This window comes from Poromitra crassiceps, assembly GCF_964638095.1.
Source record: "Poromitra crassiceps genome assembly, chromosome: 28".
In the NCBI taxonomy this organism is placed as follows: Eukaryota; Metazoa; Chordata; class Actinopteri; order Beryciformes; family Melamphaidae; genus Poromitra; species Poromitra crassiceps.
Window position 1 is genome coordinate 17,990,739 of NC_139651.1, and position 15,196 is coordinate 18,005,934.

Consider the following 15,196-nt stretch of genomic DNA (forward strand, 5'->3'; position numbering starts at 1 on the left):
TGGACCATATATGGACTTCCTCCCCCTGAATGGCTCGCGCTTAACCTCGCGTCACCAGGCTCTTCTCGGCGAGAAAGAGCCTGGCCTCCGTTCACAATTGATTTTGTCACCCTGCCTGGTTCCGGCCTAGAGCCCGCCCTAGACAGGAAGTAACAGCGGATATAGCTCGTCAACTTTTACGTTAACTTGACAATTAGACACAACGTATCAGAACGGCAAACAACAAAACAAAAGATGGACGTACCGAACGAAGTTTTTGAAGTTCTTGTAGAAACATTGTGGATTCACAATCTCACATCTTTTAAGCCAATACAGAAGCTTTGCATCAGACAATTAATCGAGGAAAGAGACGTCAAGCTAACGGCAACAAAGACGTTTTTTGGCGCACTTCCTTCCGGTGTTCATTCTGGTTCCGTGGTTTACGCCCCCATCACAAAAAGCCGGGTGAAAGTTGTTTTTGGAGCTCTGCATGTCTGTGTTTGTCTAGCTAACGTTAGCTAACGGCTAACATTCGCTAGCTAGCTAGCCAACCAACCGGCAGCAGCTAACATTAGCTAGCTAGCTTGGTGCTGGGATAACGTAATGCATTGTGGGTAGTCGGCTACTGTGGCTATTAGCTAGCGGCTAGCGTAAAAGTAAGAGTTTTGAGTGTTGAGCTCCAGGTTGTTCTGACCGCACCAGAGGGCAAACCGTTCAACCTCCTGTCTGTATGCATACTCATCGCAGTCGCAGATGAAGCTGATGATGACTGTGTGTTGTCTGTAAACTTCAGGAGTTTGACAGATAGGTCGGTAATACATCCCTGGCTGTTTGTGCACTGTTTTCATTAAATAAATTATACAGCTATTACAGCAACACACACAATGGATTTGCAGTTCAATTCAAAGTCGTTTTGCAAAAACACAAGGAAGTGAAGTTGAAACCTTTTGGGCATGTAGTCTTGCATTTGGGCCCTGTCTGAACCGCGGGGGGTTCCATAACGGTCTTTGAATTACATAAAATGTGTATGACTGGAAACCCAAGACTCTTGTGGAATCAGCCCAATTATATTCATGTGTGATGATGTTAGTCGTCCCCATAGTATCCATTTGATTGTAGAGACAATTCTTCAAATCATGGACTCACTGTATAAAATGACCTATAACCTCTAGCATAATCACAGCCTCATGAAACTTTAGAGCCACAAACTAGAGACCTAGGGCATTCAGGAGTTGTATGGCTTTAAGGGGGTTTCTGAGCAACTTTCAGAACAGAAGTGCTCTGCTTACCACCCAATTGCAGAAAAATACAATTCTTACAGAAATCTCTTTAAGTCAAAAGTTTTTTATGTCAAATCACAGCATGCATTTTTCTATGGTGTTCCTCAAGGTCTTGGTGTCTTCATTTTTGGAGACATTTTTTACCCTTTCTTTTAAATAAAAAATGTTTAAATCTTGCACCAAATCTGTGTAACAAAATGGTATCAGCCCAAAAATTGCTGCAACAACTTATGTGACTTATGAGATTTAACTACTTTTAAAAGCTATAATAATAATAATAATAATAATAATAATAATAATAATAATAATAATAATAATAAAATACTAATAATACAGTGAGGGGGGTCCCTAGGATATTCCAGGGAAAGGCTGTATGTGTGAAAGGGGTTTTAGACTGACAACTGACAACTAGCTGTCCTGCACAAGCATCATGAAAAAAACAAGAGGAAGGATAGGCATATCCTAAAAAGCAGTTTATTGTATTTTCAACTCAAAAACATTGAGATCCTTTCAGAGACCCAAAATAACAGGGATACTGTGAAAAGAAACAACCAAAGTAGGAGAAGAAACTCCATGTTAAACAGGATGACAACAGAAATCACAATTGGTCTATAATTATGACTGAAAATCACACTCATACATGGCAAAGAGTAGGCTATGCTTTATGGCTCCAGTTCCACCCATTAACACATACATACTAGGCGTGTAAAGGTACACGTAATCATACCGAAATTTTCCGGTACAGGACGTCCGGTCCAGTACAGCTGTGTACTGAAGTACACAGCTGGATTTTTTTTTTTTTTTTTTTTTGCGATTATCGATTCTGGCATAAAAGATCGATTCAAAAAATCGTGACATTAAAAATCGCGATACTTAGGTGAATCGATTTTTTCCAACACCCCTATTGTTTACTATTATTTTGATGCTGCACTTTATTTTGTATTCAGTCAAGCTGGAAAAGTTAATTTCCTAGAAAAAAGAAAAGACTAAGAATCTGTGCAGGCCTATAAGCTTGAACTGTTAATGTTAATGCTGCTCTGTTAATGCACTAATGCTGCACTTGAGTCAATGTGGTTGTTCCCACTAGAGTTCACTAGTGGTCCAATTGAGGTCACTACTGTTATTAAAACAGAAAAATAAATCTGAGAAGGCCTACCTACTGCGATTATTACTGCTGCTCCACTGTAAAAGCCTGCAAACTTGTTAACAAGAGTTCAAAATAAACGGTAACAAGCAATTATATGTTTTGCTTTTTTCCTTCCTTTACTGTACCGAAAATGTACCGAACCGTGGCGTCAAAACCGAGGTACGTACCGAACCGTGATTTTTGTGTACCGTTACACCCCCCTAATACATACATATACATATATATATATATATATATATATATGGCCTTTAAATTTCTTCTAAAACAAAACAGTGTAGTCTTAATATTTAGAATTCTATTTTCTATCTTGATAAAGTAAAGCAAAGAAAAACACCTTTGGCAATGGAGCCATAATAGGAACTAAAATATGTGGAAGCAAAGCACCCCTACCCCCTGGCACCATTGCTACATAAAACCAGAGGAAACATTGGCAAACATGTGAATGGATGTAATACAAACACCAATGACACTTCTTCATTCCCCCACAGCTTCACTTCGGCTATAGAGAAGATAGAGAAGGACAACGAGTCAGACGAAATAGCAAGTACATGGCTTGTTTCATAATGGCTGCGTGCTGACTAAACGCTACAGCACTGTCAGCCCAAGGACGACGTTTTCAAAGACACCACTGGACACATCACATGATCAGCTGAAGACCTATCACATGGCTGAAGACATATCACATGATCAGCTGAAGACCTATCACATGGCTGAAGACATATCACATGATCAGCTGAACGACACGAAAAAACCACCAGCACAACACAGCACCACTGAGTGTGAGGGGATATAGACTTCAAGCCAAGAAGACAAGACCCGGCCAGTCGACGGACACGGACTGACTACAGGCCTGCTGCCGACAGGCAAACAGCGGATATATTTACATCTTATACAACATAAATACTCATGTGGGCATGTCGTTTGTAATGTATTGTACACACTGCGATTACAGTTTGACATACTTGTGCCATTTCCTTTATGCTGCCTGGAATGTTTTCGACAGAGGCTTCTAAAGCGTTAGCATTCCTCTGTAGCTAGGCTACTCCATTGCAGCGTCCGTGGCTTATAGCCACCGGATGCAGGGCGCACATGGGTTTACTCCCTATATAGTTGAGATTGATATAGTATGTTCAATTCAGGAGCATGGTAAATAATGACATGCACACTTAACTGTAAATATTGACATTTACATTAGCGCTTCTCAAATTGTGTGTCGATTTTACGTCAGCTTCAACCGCTAAAACAGAATTTTACCAGAGCAACAAACAAACAAGGTCTGTGTTTGTAGAAAGCAGCTTACAGATCTTGGAGCTGTAGAGAAGACAACCTTGTAAAGATGTCCGAGGCACACTGAACTGAAGTAGGGAAAATATTTATTAAATATGTCTAGCAAATAAAAGCTAATGCTTTTCAGCTCACATGGAGCTTTCGTCAGGGTCCCAAGATTAGTAAGCTCTCACTGCAAAGGCCAACGTCCCTGTTTGTTGATCTGTAGAACTATTGATTATTCCAAAGATTAAGTGATTTTGCATGTGGAATATAAATGACCCCAGAAAGCGCTCCGTCATTAAATCTTTCCTTACAGAAATGTACTATTTCCCCACATTTATCATATGAACTAGAAATCCTGCACGCTACGCATGCTCGATTCCTTGGCTTGCCCGGCCCAGGCTCGCATACGCAGCTCGCCCGCTGTGTGACCATCACTGATCACATTATGGAGTGTCGACTAGTGACATCACTCAGCGCACAATTGTGCCCAACTTCGCATCACTGACGACGCACATTGACTGATGATGTCATAGACATTGTGACATCATCAGTGACATCATTACTGACCAAACTCGTCACAGATCTCACAATGTGGGACAAAAATTGCGGACAGAGAAACAGACAGAACCCACTTACTCTCTTTTATATATATATATATATATATATATATATATATATATATATATATATATATATATATATATATATATATATAAATAAGAAGATGTAGTGTATGTATTCCACATATTCATAATGCAGATGAGAGGTTTGAGAAGCATGATGCTAGTCACATGAGGTACATGGGAAACGGGAGGAAGGGAGTGACCAGATAGGAGTTTGTTCTACAAACTTTTAGAGTCCGAAATAATCTCATTGGTTCAGTTAACATCAATGAGCCAAAGAACCTTGCTAACTGGCAAATTTGAATGGCAAATAAAAAAATATAATTATGTAAGCGTTTGCTTTTTTCATTCATTCGTGACCATGGCATTCATTATCTTGGAAGGTCAGCATGTTAGCTAACTAACTAGCTTACCTAGATAGCTGTAGACTAGTATGGAATGTTTGATCTCAGCTAGAGACACTGCGGAGCGCGTCATCATTCAGAAACCACGCCCAAAACGGGGGGAAACAAAAACTCTCCCCCGGATCCTGGCGTTCTCCTATGTCATGTGCATGGTCGCGTGTTGCACACAAAGATACGGAACATGAACACTCCAACTTCACTGACAGCTAGATCCACATTTTTATTCTCGCCAATTCTCAATGACTTCTTTGTTTTGCTCGGGAGTACAAAAAAACTTGAATTGGCGATTTTTTACATTTGTTGTCTGCGCAGCCCCACCACACAACAGCTTTTGGCTATGTTTAATTCAAGGAAAATGACTCTGGTGTGTGGAAGTGAACGGAGAGCGTTCCCCCGTGATGGGCGTGGCCTATTTCATGCAGTGTCTCTATAGGCTAACCAAGGCTTCATTATCCCAATAGAGTACCGCAGGGTATTTTTGTAGGCCAACCCAGAGGTCATGCACTTCCTGGTTCCCTCGTCGGGAAGTCAATGGGATTTTTGTATGGGGATTTTTGTTAAATGCCTGGTCTGTGGTTAACAAAAGTATATGAAACTGCGACCTTTGTGGTTAGCAAGACAATGCACCATTGACCATGTTGGAAATAAGTGTTCACACTTTTACATGTCTATCCCTTGGATTTTGTTCTGCTATATCCATAAATAAAATCAATCAATCAATCAATCCAGATAACCTTCACAAATGAGGACCACTTTTGTTATTTTTGAAGCGTTTTCTGAACATGCCTTTATGCTTCAAAAATCATAAAAGTGGTCCTCATTTGTGAAGGTCATCTTACTGAACACACAGATCGCACTTTCATACATTTTTGTCAAGACCTATTAAGGTCGCGCATTGTTAAGCAATTTCAAGCATTTAACCAAAATCCATGTATACAAAAAACCCATTGGCTTTGAGATGAGGCAACCAGGAAGCGCTAACATCCTGAGGTACTCTATTCTACTCTATTCAGTCTAATGTTAGGCTACTTATGCCTACCCCACACTACAGGATTTTCAAATCCTTGAAGATTATAAAAATCTTGAGAGCCCACACACTACAGGACAGAGAGAGCCGATTTTTTAACATTTCAATCTTGGGACACACACACAATCGCGTCTGTTCAAACGCAACCCCACACACTAGAAGATTATGCAGAAGATTCACCTTGGAAGCAGGGCTCGACGTTAACTTTTAAAATGAATCTTGACGAGGAAACGTGTGGAGCTTTTATACACTGTGTGGTTTTCTGCTCGCGGAAGTCTTGAAAACTCAATTTTGTCCGCCCAGCCGCGTCCATTCGGGGTGTAGGCCTACTGTGCACGGCCAGGCGAAAACCGTCTGCACAGGTGCCTTGTGGAGGGGCGTGTCTGCTGATTTGACTCACTTTTCCGTGCGGACACTCGCCGATCTAAGCGCTTGTTTTAGGCTACATGCTTTGCAGTATAGCATTAGTTTTCCGTCCCGTTCAAAGACGCACGGGTATTTCACCTCGATGACAATTTCCTCGTTCTTTGTTTCTGTGGGGGGCTGCGGGCGGACGCGGACCAGATTATTTTGCGAAAAACTGTATGGAAACGCAGCTACTACTGGCTCTCTGCTCAAGATGCAATCGCCTGTCGGGTTGTAAATATCTAACATGTTAGATATGCCCGATTCACAATCGGGAAGAGGCAGTCTTCCCGATTGTGAATCTTTGAACCCCACACACTACAGGATAATTTGGGAAGATTATCTGCCCGACGCGCATCAAATCGGGAGCACCCCCGAGAAAATCGGGAGGGGGGAATCTTGGCCATAATCTTGCAAATTATCCTGTAGTGTGGGGTAGGCATTAGCCAGACAAACTGTGGCTCTTTGGCTCCACCCACTGAAGTTGAACTCAACCAATGAGATTATTTCTGCCCCCGGGAAATGTTTGTAGAAGAAAAAACTCCAACGTGCAGGAACGGAGAGTTGTCCAGATCACATGAGGCTGCAGTTCTCCGTCTGCTTCTTGAGGTCTTCCAGCGTGGCCTGGGCTTTGTCCTTCAGCTGGTCCATGTCCACGTTCTGGATGTTGGTCAGATGGCCCAGCACGGACTGCTTGTGCTCCTCCTCCTGGTTGTCCAGAGCGATCATCTTGGCCAGCTCTGTGGGCAGCTCCACATCGTCCCCCGCCTGCTGGATCTGGGTCTCGTCCAGCTCGTTCTGAGATGGACAGGCGAGAAGAGGGAGTGAATCATGAAATAAAAAATGCGACAAATTCTAGTAAACTTTTAATATAAATGTTTAAAAATGATGTGTTGGCGTTCCAAAGGCAGTGACCATGTTTGAGAATTTAGTTGTTGTGTCTTTAGTTCTCTTTACAAAGGCAGACCAGGATCAGCTGTCGGTTTAGGCCTACCTTTGGTAGTCTGTATTTCTCTCGGAAGTGACTTCTGACTGTAGCCCTCTCAGCTTTCTTCTGGGCAAAATTAGCTTCTCGTTCTTGCCTGGAGAAAGGAGGAAAAACATTCATTTTTAGCAGAATATTCAAGATGCCTTTGGACACACAAATTGAGATACTCTCAGCTTCCAACCAAAGCTGATAGCAAGTGTCTCCTCTAATCAGCTGCTGTCCACCTCTTCAGTTCTAAGAAGGTTTAAACTGGCAGCACACGTGCTACTCCTTCAAGTTACACACATTTAAGAAAGAATTGTTATTCAACTGAACACACATTCAAACCATGGGCGGATTCTGACTTTTATACGTGGGGGAGGGGGGTGTTGCACCAGACAGGGCTGCAAGGGGGAAGGGGACTTGGCGAAAAAATTTGTCTGTTTTTATGATCATATTCAGCCAGACAGTGGCATGGAGTTTAACAATGGTAAGATTTTTTTGATTTTTTTTAACCCCCAACTAAATCTGCCCATGATTCAAAACCGGAAAATTAAGAAAGTCTGTTACGACTGTGTCGTTTGTTTTTTTTCTTTTCTTTGTGAATTATATAGTTTATGTGTAGACTCGTCAATGGGCCGAGAGTCCGGTCCATTTTCCTTGTCGTTAGCTATTTCCGTGACATACTTCCTGGTTGCGGGTGTTTATCTTGTGGTCGACAGTGTCTTTGGCCCAGTCTTTCCCAGGTGCAGCTGGTTGGAGATTTGGTTGCTGATTGGACTCACTTTCAACATTACAACAGAGTTGTACTGGAGTGTGAGACCAGTACTCTCTCATCCGCGCATTTACACACCATCTCATTCAATTGTTTTTCTTTGTGCATTTTGGTTTTTGTTTATAAATCATGTTTGTTTCTTTGTATCTTACAGGAACGAGGCGCTACCTTTTGTGGTAGGGAACAGCAGTGCCGACAGAGGGGTAACATCAGCTGGTATTGAAGGCGGCGGCCTGCTGGACCAGATTTCCCTGTCAGCTAGACCTCGTTCCCGCTTTTCCCCTTTTTGAGCAATAAAATGTTTTTGTTGCAACTTTGATACTGTTTCCGTGTATTTCATGTTACAGTCCTAACTCCTAGACTTGGGGTGTAACAAAGTCATTGATCATTATTGCTATGTGCAGTTGAAGAATCCACATAGCTGGATTTGAGCCTGATCGAGCTAGCAATTAACAACCTTGTTAAAGAGGATAGGGAGCTGCACTCTGACTGTATCCAGAGTCTGGGCTGGGCCAGCAGAAGGTGGGTGAGCAGCAGTCATGCCTCGGGGAGGGAAGCCAGAAGAGAGCCCAGATGATGCAGCATGCTGCCCGTCCACTGCTCCTGCGAGGGACTTCCCTCCTCCACGGATGTGGACTACAAGCAGTAGCTTACTTAGTTAGAGAATTTTAGCAAAATGCTTGGGCCATCTGTGAAAAAATTTACTACCAATAGCTTTCTTCACCAATGTGTTCTTATAGGTGTCTAGAATCACCTCAATTAGTGCAAACCCAAATCCTTGTGGAAAATACCGTTGATTATACACTGCTTTACATAACAATAACCAATATACCAATATCATATGGTCAGGGAGACATTTTTACTCAAAAATAATGTTTGGAATGGATTCAGCACCCCTGAAAACCCCTAGTTAGACACCCCACAAGTTCATTTTAGACTTTTAATTTTTATCATATTTTTCACCCAAGCCCTCGGGGCACCTTAACTTTGATTGGCTCTCCAGGATTTTCCACGAGGATTTGGGTTTGCACTAATTGAGAGGTGATTCTAGACACCTATAAGAACACATTGGTGAAGAAAGCTATTGGTAGTAAATTTTTTCACAGATGGTCCAAGCATTTTGCTAAAATTCTCTAACTAACTAACTACAGACTGACTACCCCTACCACTCACCCACTTCCACAGCTGCCAGCCTATCCCACCCAGCCTGCCCTGGACTCACCTCCATTGTCTTATGGTCATCATATTATTATGATTATGATGATTATTATTATGATTATTATTATACCATGCACATGGAAAAACATTCATATTTTACTAGTGTCCTTTAAATATAAATCAGAACGCAAGCAGTTCTGACAAGCTGCAGTGCTGCATCCAAGGACTGAACTGAAGATGAAGATGATCAACATGTCCCTCTTGAGGAAAGACAATATTAACTGGAGTGCTTCATTCAGAATCTCTAAAACAGACCAGGGGCCGGTTGCACCAACTGGTCTTAACTATGCCTGGTCGTAACTCCTACGTCGGTCTTAGTTAAGACCATGGACTTACGCCTGTTGCACCAACACGGCTTATGTCTGGTCTTAACTATGCTGGTCGTAGCAATGCGCGTCCATGTGAATTGCCAGGGAATGCCCCCTGATTGGATGATGTTGCAAAAAATGTGCCTCGCGACCTGCTTGGAGCACTGTGCCACTACGCTCTCTCAGCCACTACTGTAAAACACCCTCCCTCCTCCCATCCTCCCTCGCTCTGGGGGAAAAATGGCGGCTATTGAGCAGACAGTCAGTCTGAATGAAATTGAATGTAACGTTCCCAATTCTATGTATTAACTTCTAAAAAACTAACGGCAACATTTTGGAAGGCGGGTTAGGTTAACTAGTTAGTTATAATCTAACGTCGTGCTTTCAAAGACGGCGAACTGGCGGTGTTACGACGATAACGGTCAAAAAGGTCTCCGCGGAGATCTCTGTTACAGGCAGGCTCTACGCCTCCTCCTGACGAGGCGTAGGAGTTACGCCTGGTCTTAGTGAAAATAAGGCTTAAGTCGTCTTGGTGCAACCGGCGTAGCTGTTAGGTCGTAAAGTTACGACCAACTTAGCTTAAGACCAGTGTAAGACCAGTTGGTGCAACCGGCCCCTGGGCATTATGCGGCCCGCCGGGGCCAGAACCGGCCCTCTTGATGGTTCTGCCTGGCCCGGGAGGAGGTTTAACCTCCTGAGTCCCCTGGTGTCTCTGCGAGGACATTACATTTTGGCGTTTCCACACCACAATACTTCCTTCTGCTGAACTTAGACGTGTTGTCCTCGTTTGCAGACACTTCCTCTGCAATGTTGTTACAGTATAGAAGCACAGCACAGCAATTCCTGTCAAAACAAGACTGATGCAATCTCCACCAAATCCCTCCACAGCCACTCCCTCCACAGCCACTCCCTCCACAGCCACTCCACAGCCACTCCCTCCACAGCCACTCCCTCCACAGCCACTCCCTCCACAGCCACTCCCTCCACAGCCACTCCCTCCACAGCCACTCCCTCCCGACACAAAAGTGGACAAGGCACCAACAAATGTCATTGCTGATTTCTGATTTCATCTGATGGGGATGAACTGGGACAGGTTGCAGCAGAGGATGCTGCTGAGAGTTCAGATGAGGCGGCACCAGCTGAGGACAATCGAGAGGGCAACGGTCACACACGATATGCCCCAAGGGAGGAGCCTTTTGGGGGAGAGGTGTCTGGAGGCCTGGGAGAAGTGTCTAGACTAGAGGACAAGGCCTCCTGGAGGAAGAGTGTCCTAATGTCCTCGACACGGGACGTCCCACAAAACATGGATGCATTGTATTTTTGAAAGAAATGTCACTGCAATTCATCATCCAGCATCCAAGAGACTTAAATAAATAAATAAATAAATAAATAAATAAATAAATAAATAAATAAATAAATAAATAAATACACTTAATGTAGTTGTCTTTGGGTCTCAGGAGGCTAAGACAAGCCACACCATTTTACTTATGAAGCCAGTCAAATCAAATGAGATGACCTCAATTGGCTTTTATTTTGAAAAACGTGTGCGTCATGAATGTGAATAAGTGCACAGTAATATGTTTTCTCTAACTTAATCTAGTGATAAAATAAGAGGAACAGTATGACAGCAACAAGCCCCAACCCCCCCCCCCCCCCTTCTCTGGCAACAATCTACGTTTGTTATTTTTTCCCCAGGAAAAAATAATTGTCCACCCCTGCTCTAAAATATTGAGGATCCAGGGTACAAAATCATTTTTAAACAGAGTGACTTTTGAATGTGGTGGATATGTCCTTTTTTAAATGAAACTCTTCAAATTCACTCTTGTAAACAGTTGAAACTATGTGATGCCTCCAGCAGAGGGCAGTGCCATGGACTGCTGGCACTGCTCTCTCTGGTCAGTGGGCACCATCACTTAAATGCTTATGGCTGTGGTGTAGTTTTACAATTGTCTGTTTGACACGTTTTGCCTTGTTATATTTCCTGCCATGCCTATGAGTCATATGAGCCCAGCCCGTCAACAAGATGGCATTATGCTTAAACAGCTTAAGTTAAGTTAAGTTAACGGAACGTAATTATGCTTAAACAGCCTGCTGGCCTGTAGCCAAACTTCACCTTTATGATAACAGACTGCCTACTTGAACAGACCAATCCATGAGCTTGGAATTATAAAGTTCTCGATCTGACTTTTTTTTTGGTCAAATATGATTTAGTCACATGAACATATTCTATGAGTGCCTGTCGACATATGCGTGGTGTTATTTTTTTATTAATGATTTTTGAGGCTGTAATTTCTAAAACAAACTGACCCGTCTCCATTTACCTCAATGAAAACTTAGAAACTCAAAATCTGAGAACTATACTGAAGGCAAATAGAACCTTATAATTCTAAGCTCACAAAATGATGTCTTGGACTATTTTCAATAATGAAGACTACTTAACAGCCAACGCCCAGTTCTCGTCATATCACAGTGCACGCCCCCTTTCTTTGAGGTTGTATAACCCATTCATTGTTAGGCTCGCCCCCTTTCTCTGATGCTGTCTCCTCACCCATTCACAGTTTGCCACACATGTGGCAATAACCAATCAGCCCAAGCTATTCCTCTCCAGCTGATCCCAATCACCTAATCAGCGTAGTATATCAGGGTCCATCACTCTGTTTGTTATGTGCCATGTGTCATTCTCAGTTGCTGATCATCATCGCTGAAGCAGTTGTTTTCGCCCCACCTCCTCCCCTGACCACCACCATCGTCATGACTCCTGATTGAAGAATTCCCTATGGGGGATTTCCTATCCTATTCATCACTGACGACGCCCTCTCATCATCTCAGGAGAGCGTCATCATATCATGGAGTCATACGCCAAAATTAATTTGTTGTATCATTAAAGCTTGTTATACTTTCTACTAGTCTCTCATTATTGAAATGTCATTAGCCTACAGTCAATGAATACCATGAAGAGAGCAAGAAGAGAGAGATACTAAAATCGACACTAAAGACGGATCAAATATTCTCCGAAGCAAAGCCACAGCCATAGAAGGTGACATTGTCTGGCACGATCAAGTCAGCTGCATAATCTACAGTCTTAGGGACACCCGAGGACCACGGCTTTGCAAAGTGCTTGCACCCCAAGTGGCAGGGGAAGGTCATTCCATCTGCAGATACTATCCGTGGCTCCATCTGTGCAGGCCAGAGGTCACCGTGCATTAACATGAGTCTGCCATTGGTCGCTCACTTGCGACCAATGGCAGAGCGAGGAGCCTTGTGTCTTCTCCTCTCAAGGGCATCAGATGCGCAGCAGGGTTGTCAGTGTGGCCCGGGTGTTGGGGGGTGATAAAGTGACTCATATGACATGCCAGTGTGAACACCTTCCCCCCCAACCCCCCAATCCTATTCTCCCTTAATCTGAGCAGTATGGTCATTGCAGTGATCTATGCTGCTGGTTTAGTACCTCTGCCTAATAACTCACTTCTCCTGAAGGTCACCGTGTGACGAGTTCACGCAGTGTTCAGAAGAGAGCGTCCATGCCATGCATACGGTGCAGCTCATCGCTGGAGGAGCATGGCATTAATAAGCAGGTGGGCTAGCGGTTCAATTCTCAATAAGGTCAGCCATGTTTAAAATGTCTGGTGTGAGACGCGTTCCTGAACTGGCATATATTAATATTGATGTCAATAGACTTGAAGGCCAGGGGGTGTAAGAAGAACCTCCTGTGGGAAGCGATGTCCCTGAAGATTTCTCCGGTTACAATAAAGCCATACATTTTTGACACGTCAGAATCTAACGTTTTCCTGCCCAAATCTGAATGCATCTGAATCTTCTCCCACATAGGCGTAACAATCTGGCTGAGGTCTGCAAACTAACGATTATTTTTGTATTGTCGAGAAGATGAGTCAACAGACGATGTATGACTAATCAATTAGTCGTTTGTATATAAAATGTGGAAAAAAAGGTTGATTACTTTTTAGAAAAGCCCAAGATGACACCCTCAAATGTCTTCTTGTGTCCTGACCAACAGTCTACAACCCAAATCAGTTACTGTCATAGAAGTCTAAAGAAACCAGAAAATGAAGCTGTAACAAGACAGTAATTTTAGTATGTTTTTTTTATTAGTCTAAAAACGTTTAATCGATTAGCCTATAAAAAGATAGTTGACAAGTAATTTTCTGTGATCAACTAATCGATTAATTGACAAAGTTGCAGATCTACTGAGGTGAGTTACTCCGCGGCCAGGAGAATTAACATCTAATATGGAGTAGCCTATAGGGGAGGCATCAGGCTAATGAACAGAGACGCTGTCTGTGGAGAAGTCAGACCAGGCAGGTCAGGAATTGGGTTGACATGGAGTTAATGCATAAACAATCGTTATAAAAGGCGTGCTGGAATTACATGTCTACTCCAAAATTAATATCAGTCTCTCAATGGTGGGAAGAAAACAAAATGTTCACACCTTTTCAGACTGGCATAAATCTTTATGATAGTTAAGGAAAAGTCCCACATATATTTTTCTGTTAAAAAGAAATTCACACAAATGTTCATTTGACTTCCATTCATTTGATTTAAGAAAAACTTGTGCTGTGCCTCATATTTTAACCGAATGGAACATTTTCAATTGATCTGTGCTTATTTAGCTGGAAATTATAAAATTCCCCTGATTTCGTTTAGCCACCTATGTGTTTCTCATTACATCCCTGCTGGTTAAACTTAATCACTGAGCTGATGCAGCAACCTGTTTCCCTGCAGGCATGAATCCCTCTACACATTTCCGTGGACATATTCTTCCAGGAATACTTCCAGATTAAAACGTGTCCTACATTAGCCAACATCAGAGACAGAGAGCTCCCTGGGCGAGTGGAGCAGCTGTGCGCGGCGTGCTCACTGTTGTGCCACTGATGCGTAAAATAGCGCACGGCGCACTGGCAGCGCTCACAGATTGGCTATTTACACAGAGCACACAACACGATTAAATACAGCGTTTACACTGCATTCCTGACACATTCCGATTCATTATGACAAGCTTATATTCATTTCCTTACTTTTCCTCCTCCAACTGTTGCTGATATTGTTCAAATTCCTCTTGGGTCATGCCTTGCGCGGCGGCTTCTGATTTCTCTCCTCCTTCGGGTTTCTCCTCGGTCAGTCCGCCTGTCAGGTTCTTCAGCTGGCCTCCCACCATGTGTTTCACCATGAAAGCCATGGCTTATCCTGGGAGAGCGAGTCCTTGAAAGTTGAAGGCTTGATGGATGGAGTGGTAGCCTTGGATAGATTTCCACCAAAAGATGTTCAAACTCGATGTCTGGAAGTGTCACACAAGCGCATATAACTGAAAGGCTCGATGGGTGAGATCAAACCAGCGCAAAAACAAAACAAAAAACTTCGTATTATTCCAGAGACGAGTCGGAGGATGGAGGTTTCAGCATCACTGGCGTTGGACAGCTCCGCGCCGTAGAGGATGGAGAGGAGCGGCACGCTGAACTCTACCAATCCACACAGCACCACTCCCTCCGCCCAATCCCAGGCAGACACCGGCGGACGGTGCGCTTGCACGGCGCGCGTCCAGGCTGCACGGGATCCCGTGATTCGCGGTCCGATTATAACTCGTATGAGTCAGACAGGACTCATCACACGTGACTATCCTCTGTGGCTCCTGGCTGTTCAGTTTGGTGCCCCTGACTCTCTTCCCTCTTCCCACACAGTTTGTCAACACAGAGGAAGAGAGAGAGAGAGAGAGAGACGGCTTGCCAAACGCAGATTAGCCAAGTGGATTTCTCTAGTCTAAACCCATATGATCTGA

General features: G+C 43.3%; 1 protein-coding gene across 1 annotated transcript; it reads right to left on the reverse strand.

The window, feature by feature from the left end:
- Positions 1-6,710: 6,710 nt before the first annotated feature.
- cplx3b (complexin 3b) lies at positions 6,711-14,599 on the reverse strand (the record flags this gene model as incomplete). Its single annotated transcript, XM_083662344.1, has 3 exons — positions 6,711-6,935; positions 7,132-7,219; positions 14,439-14,599. The coding sequence occupies 3 exons, from the start codon at positions 14,597-14,599 to the stop codon at positions 6,711-6,713; spliced, it is 474 nt and encodes a 157-aa protein (XP_083518470.1).
- Between the last annotated feature and the right edge of the window lie 597 nt (positions 14,600-15,196).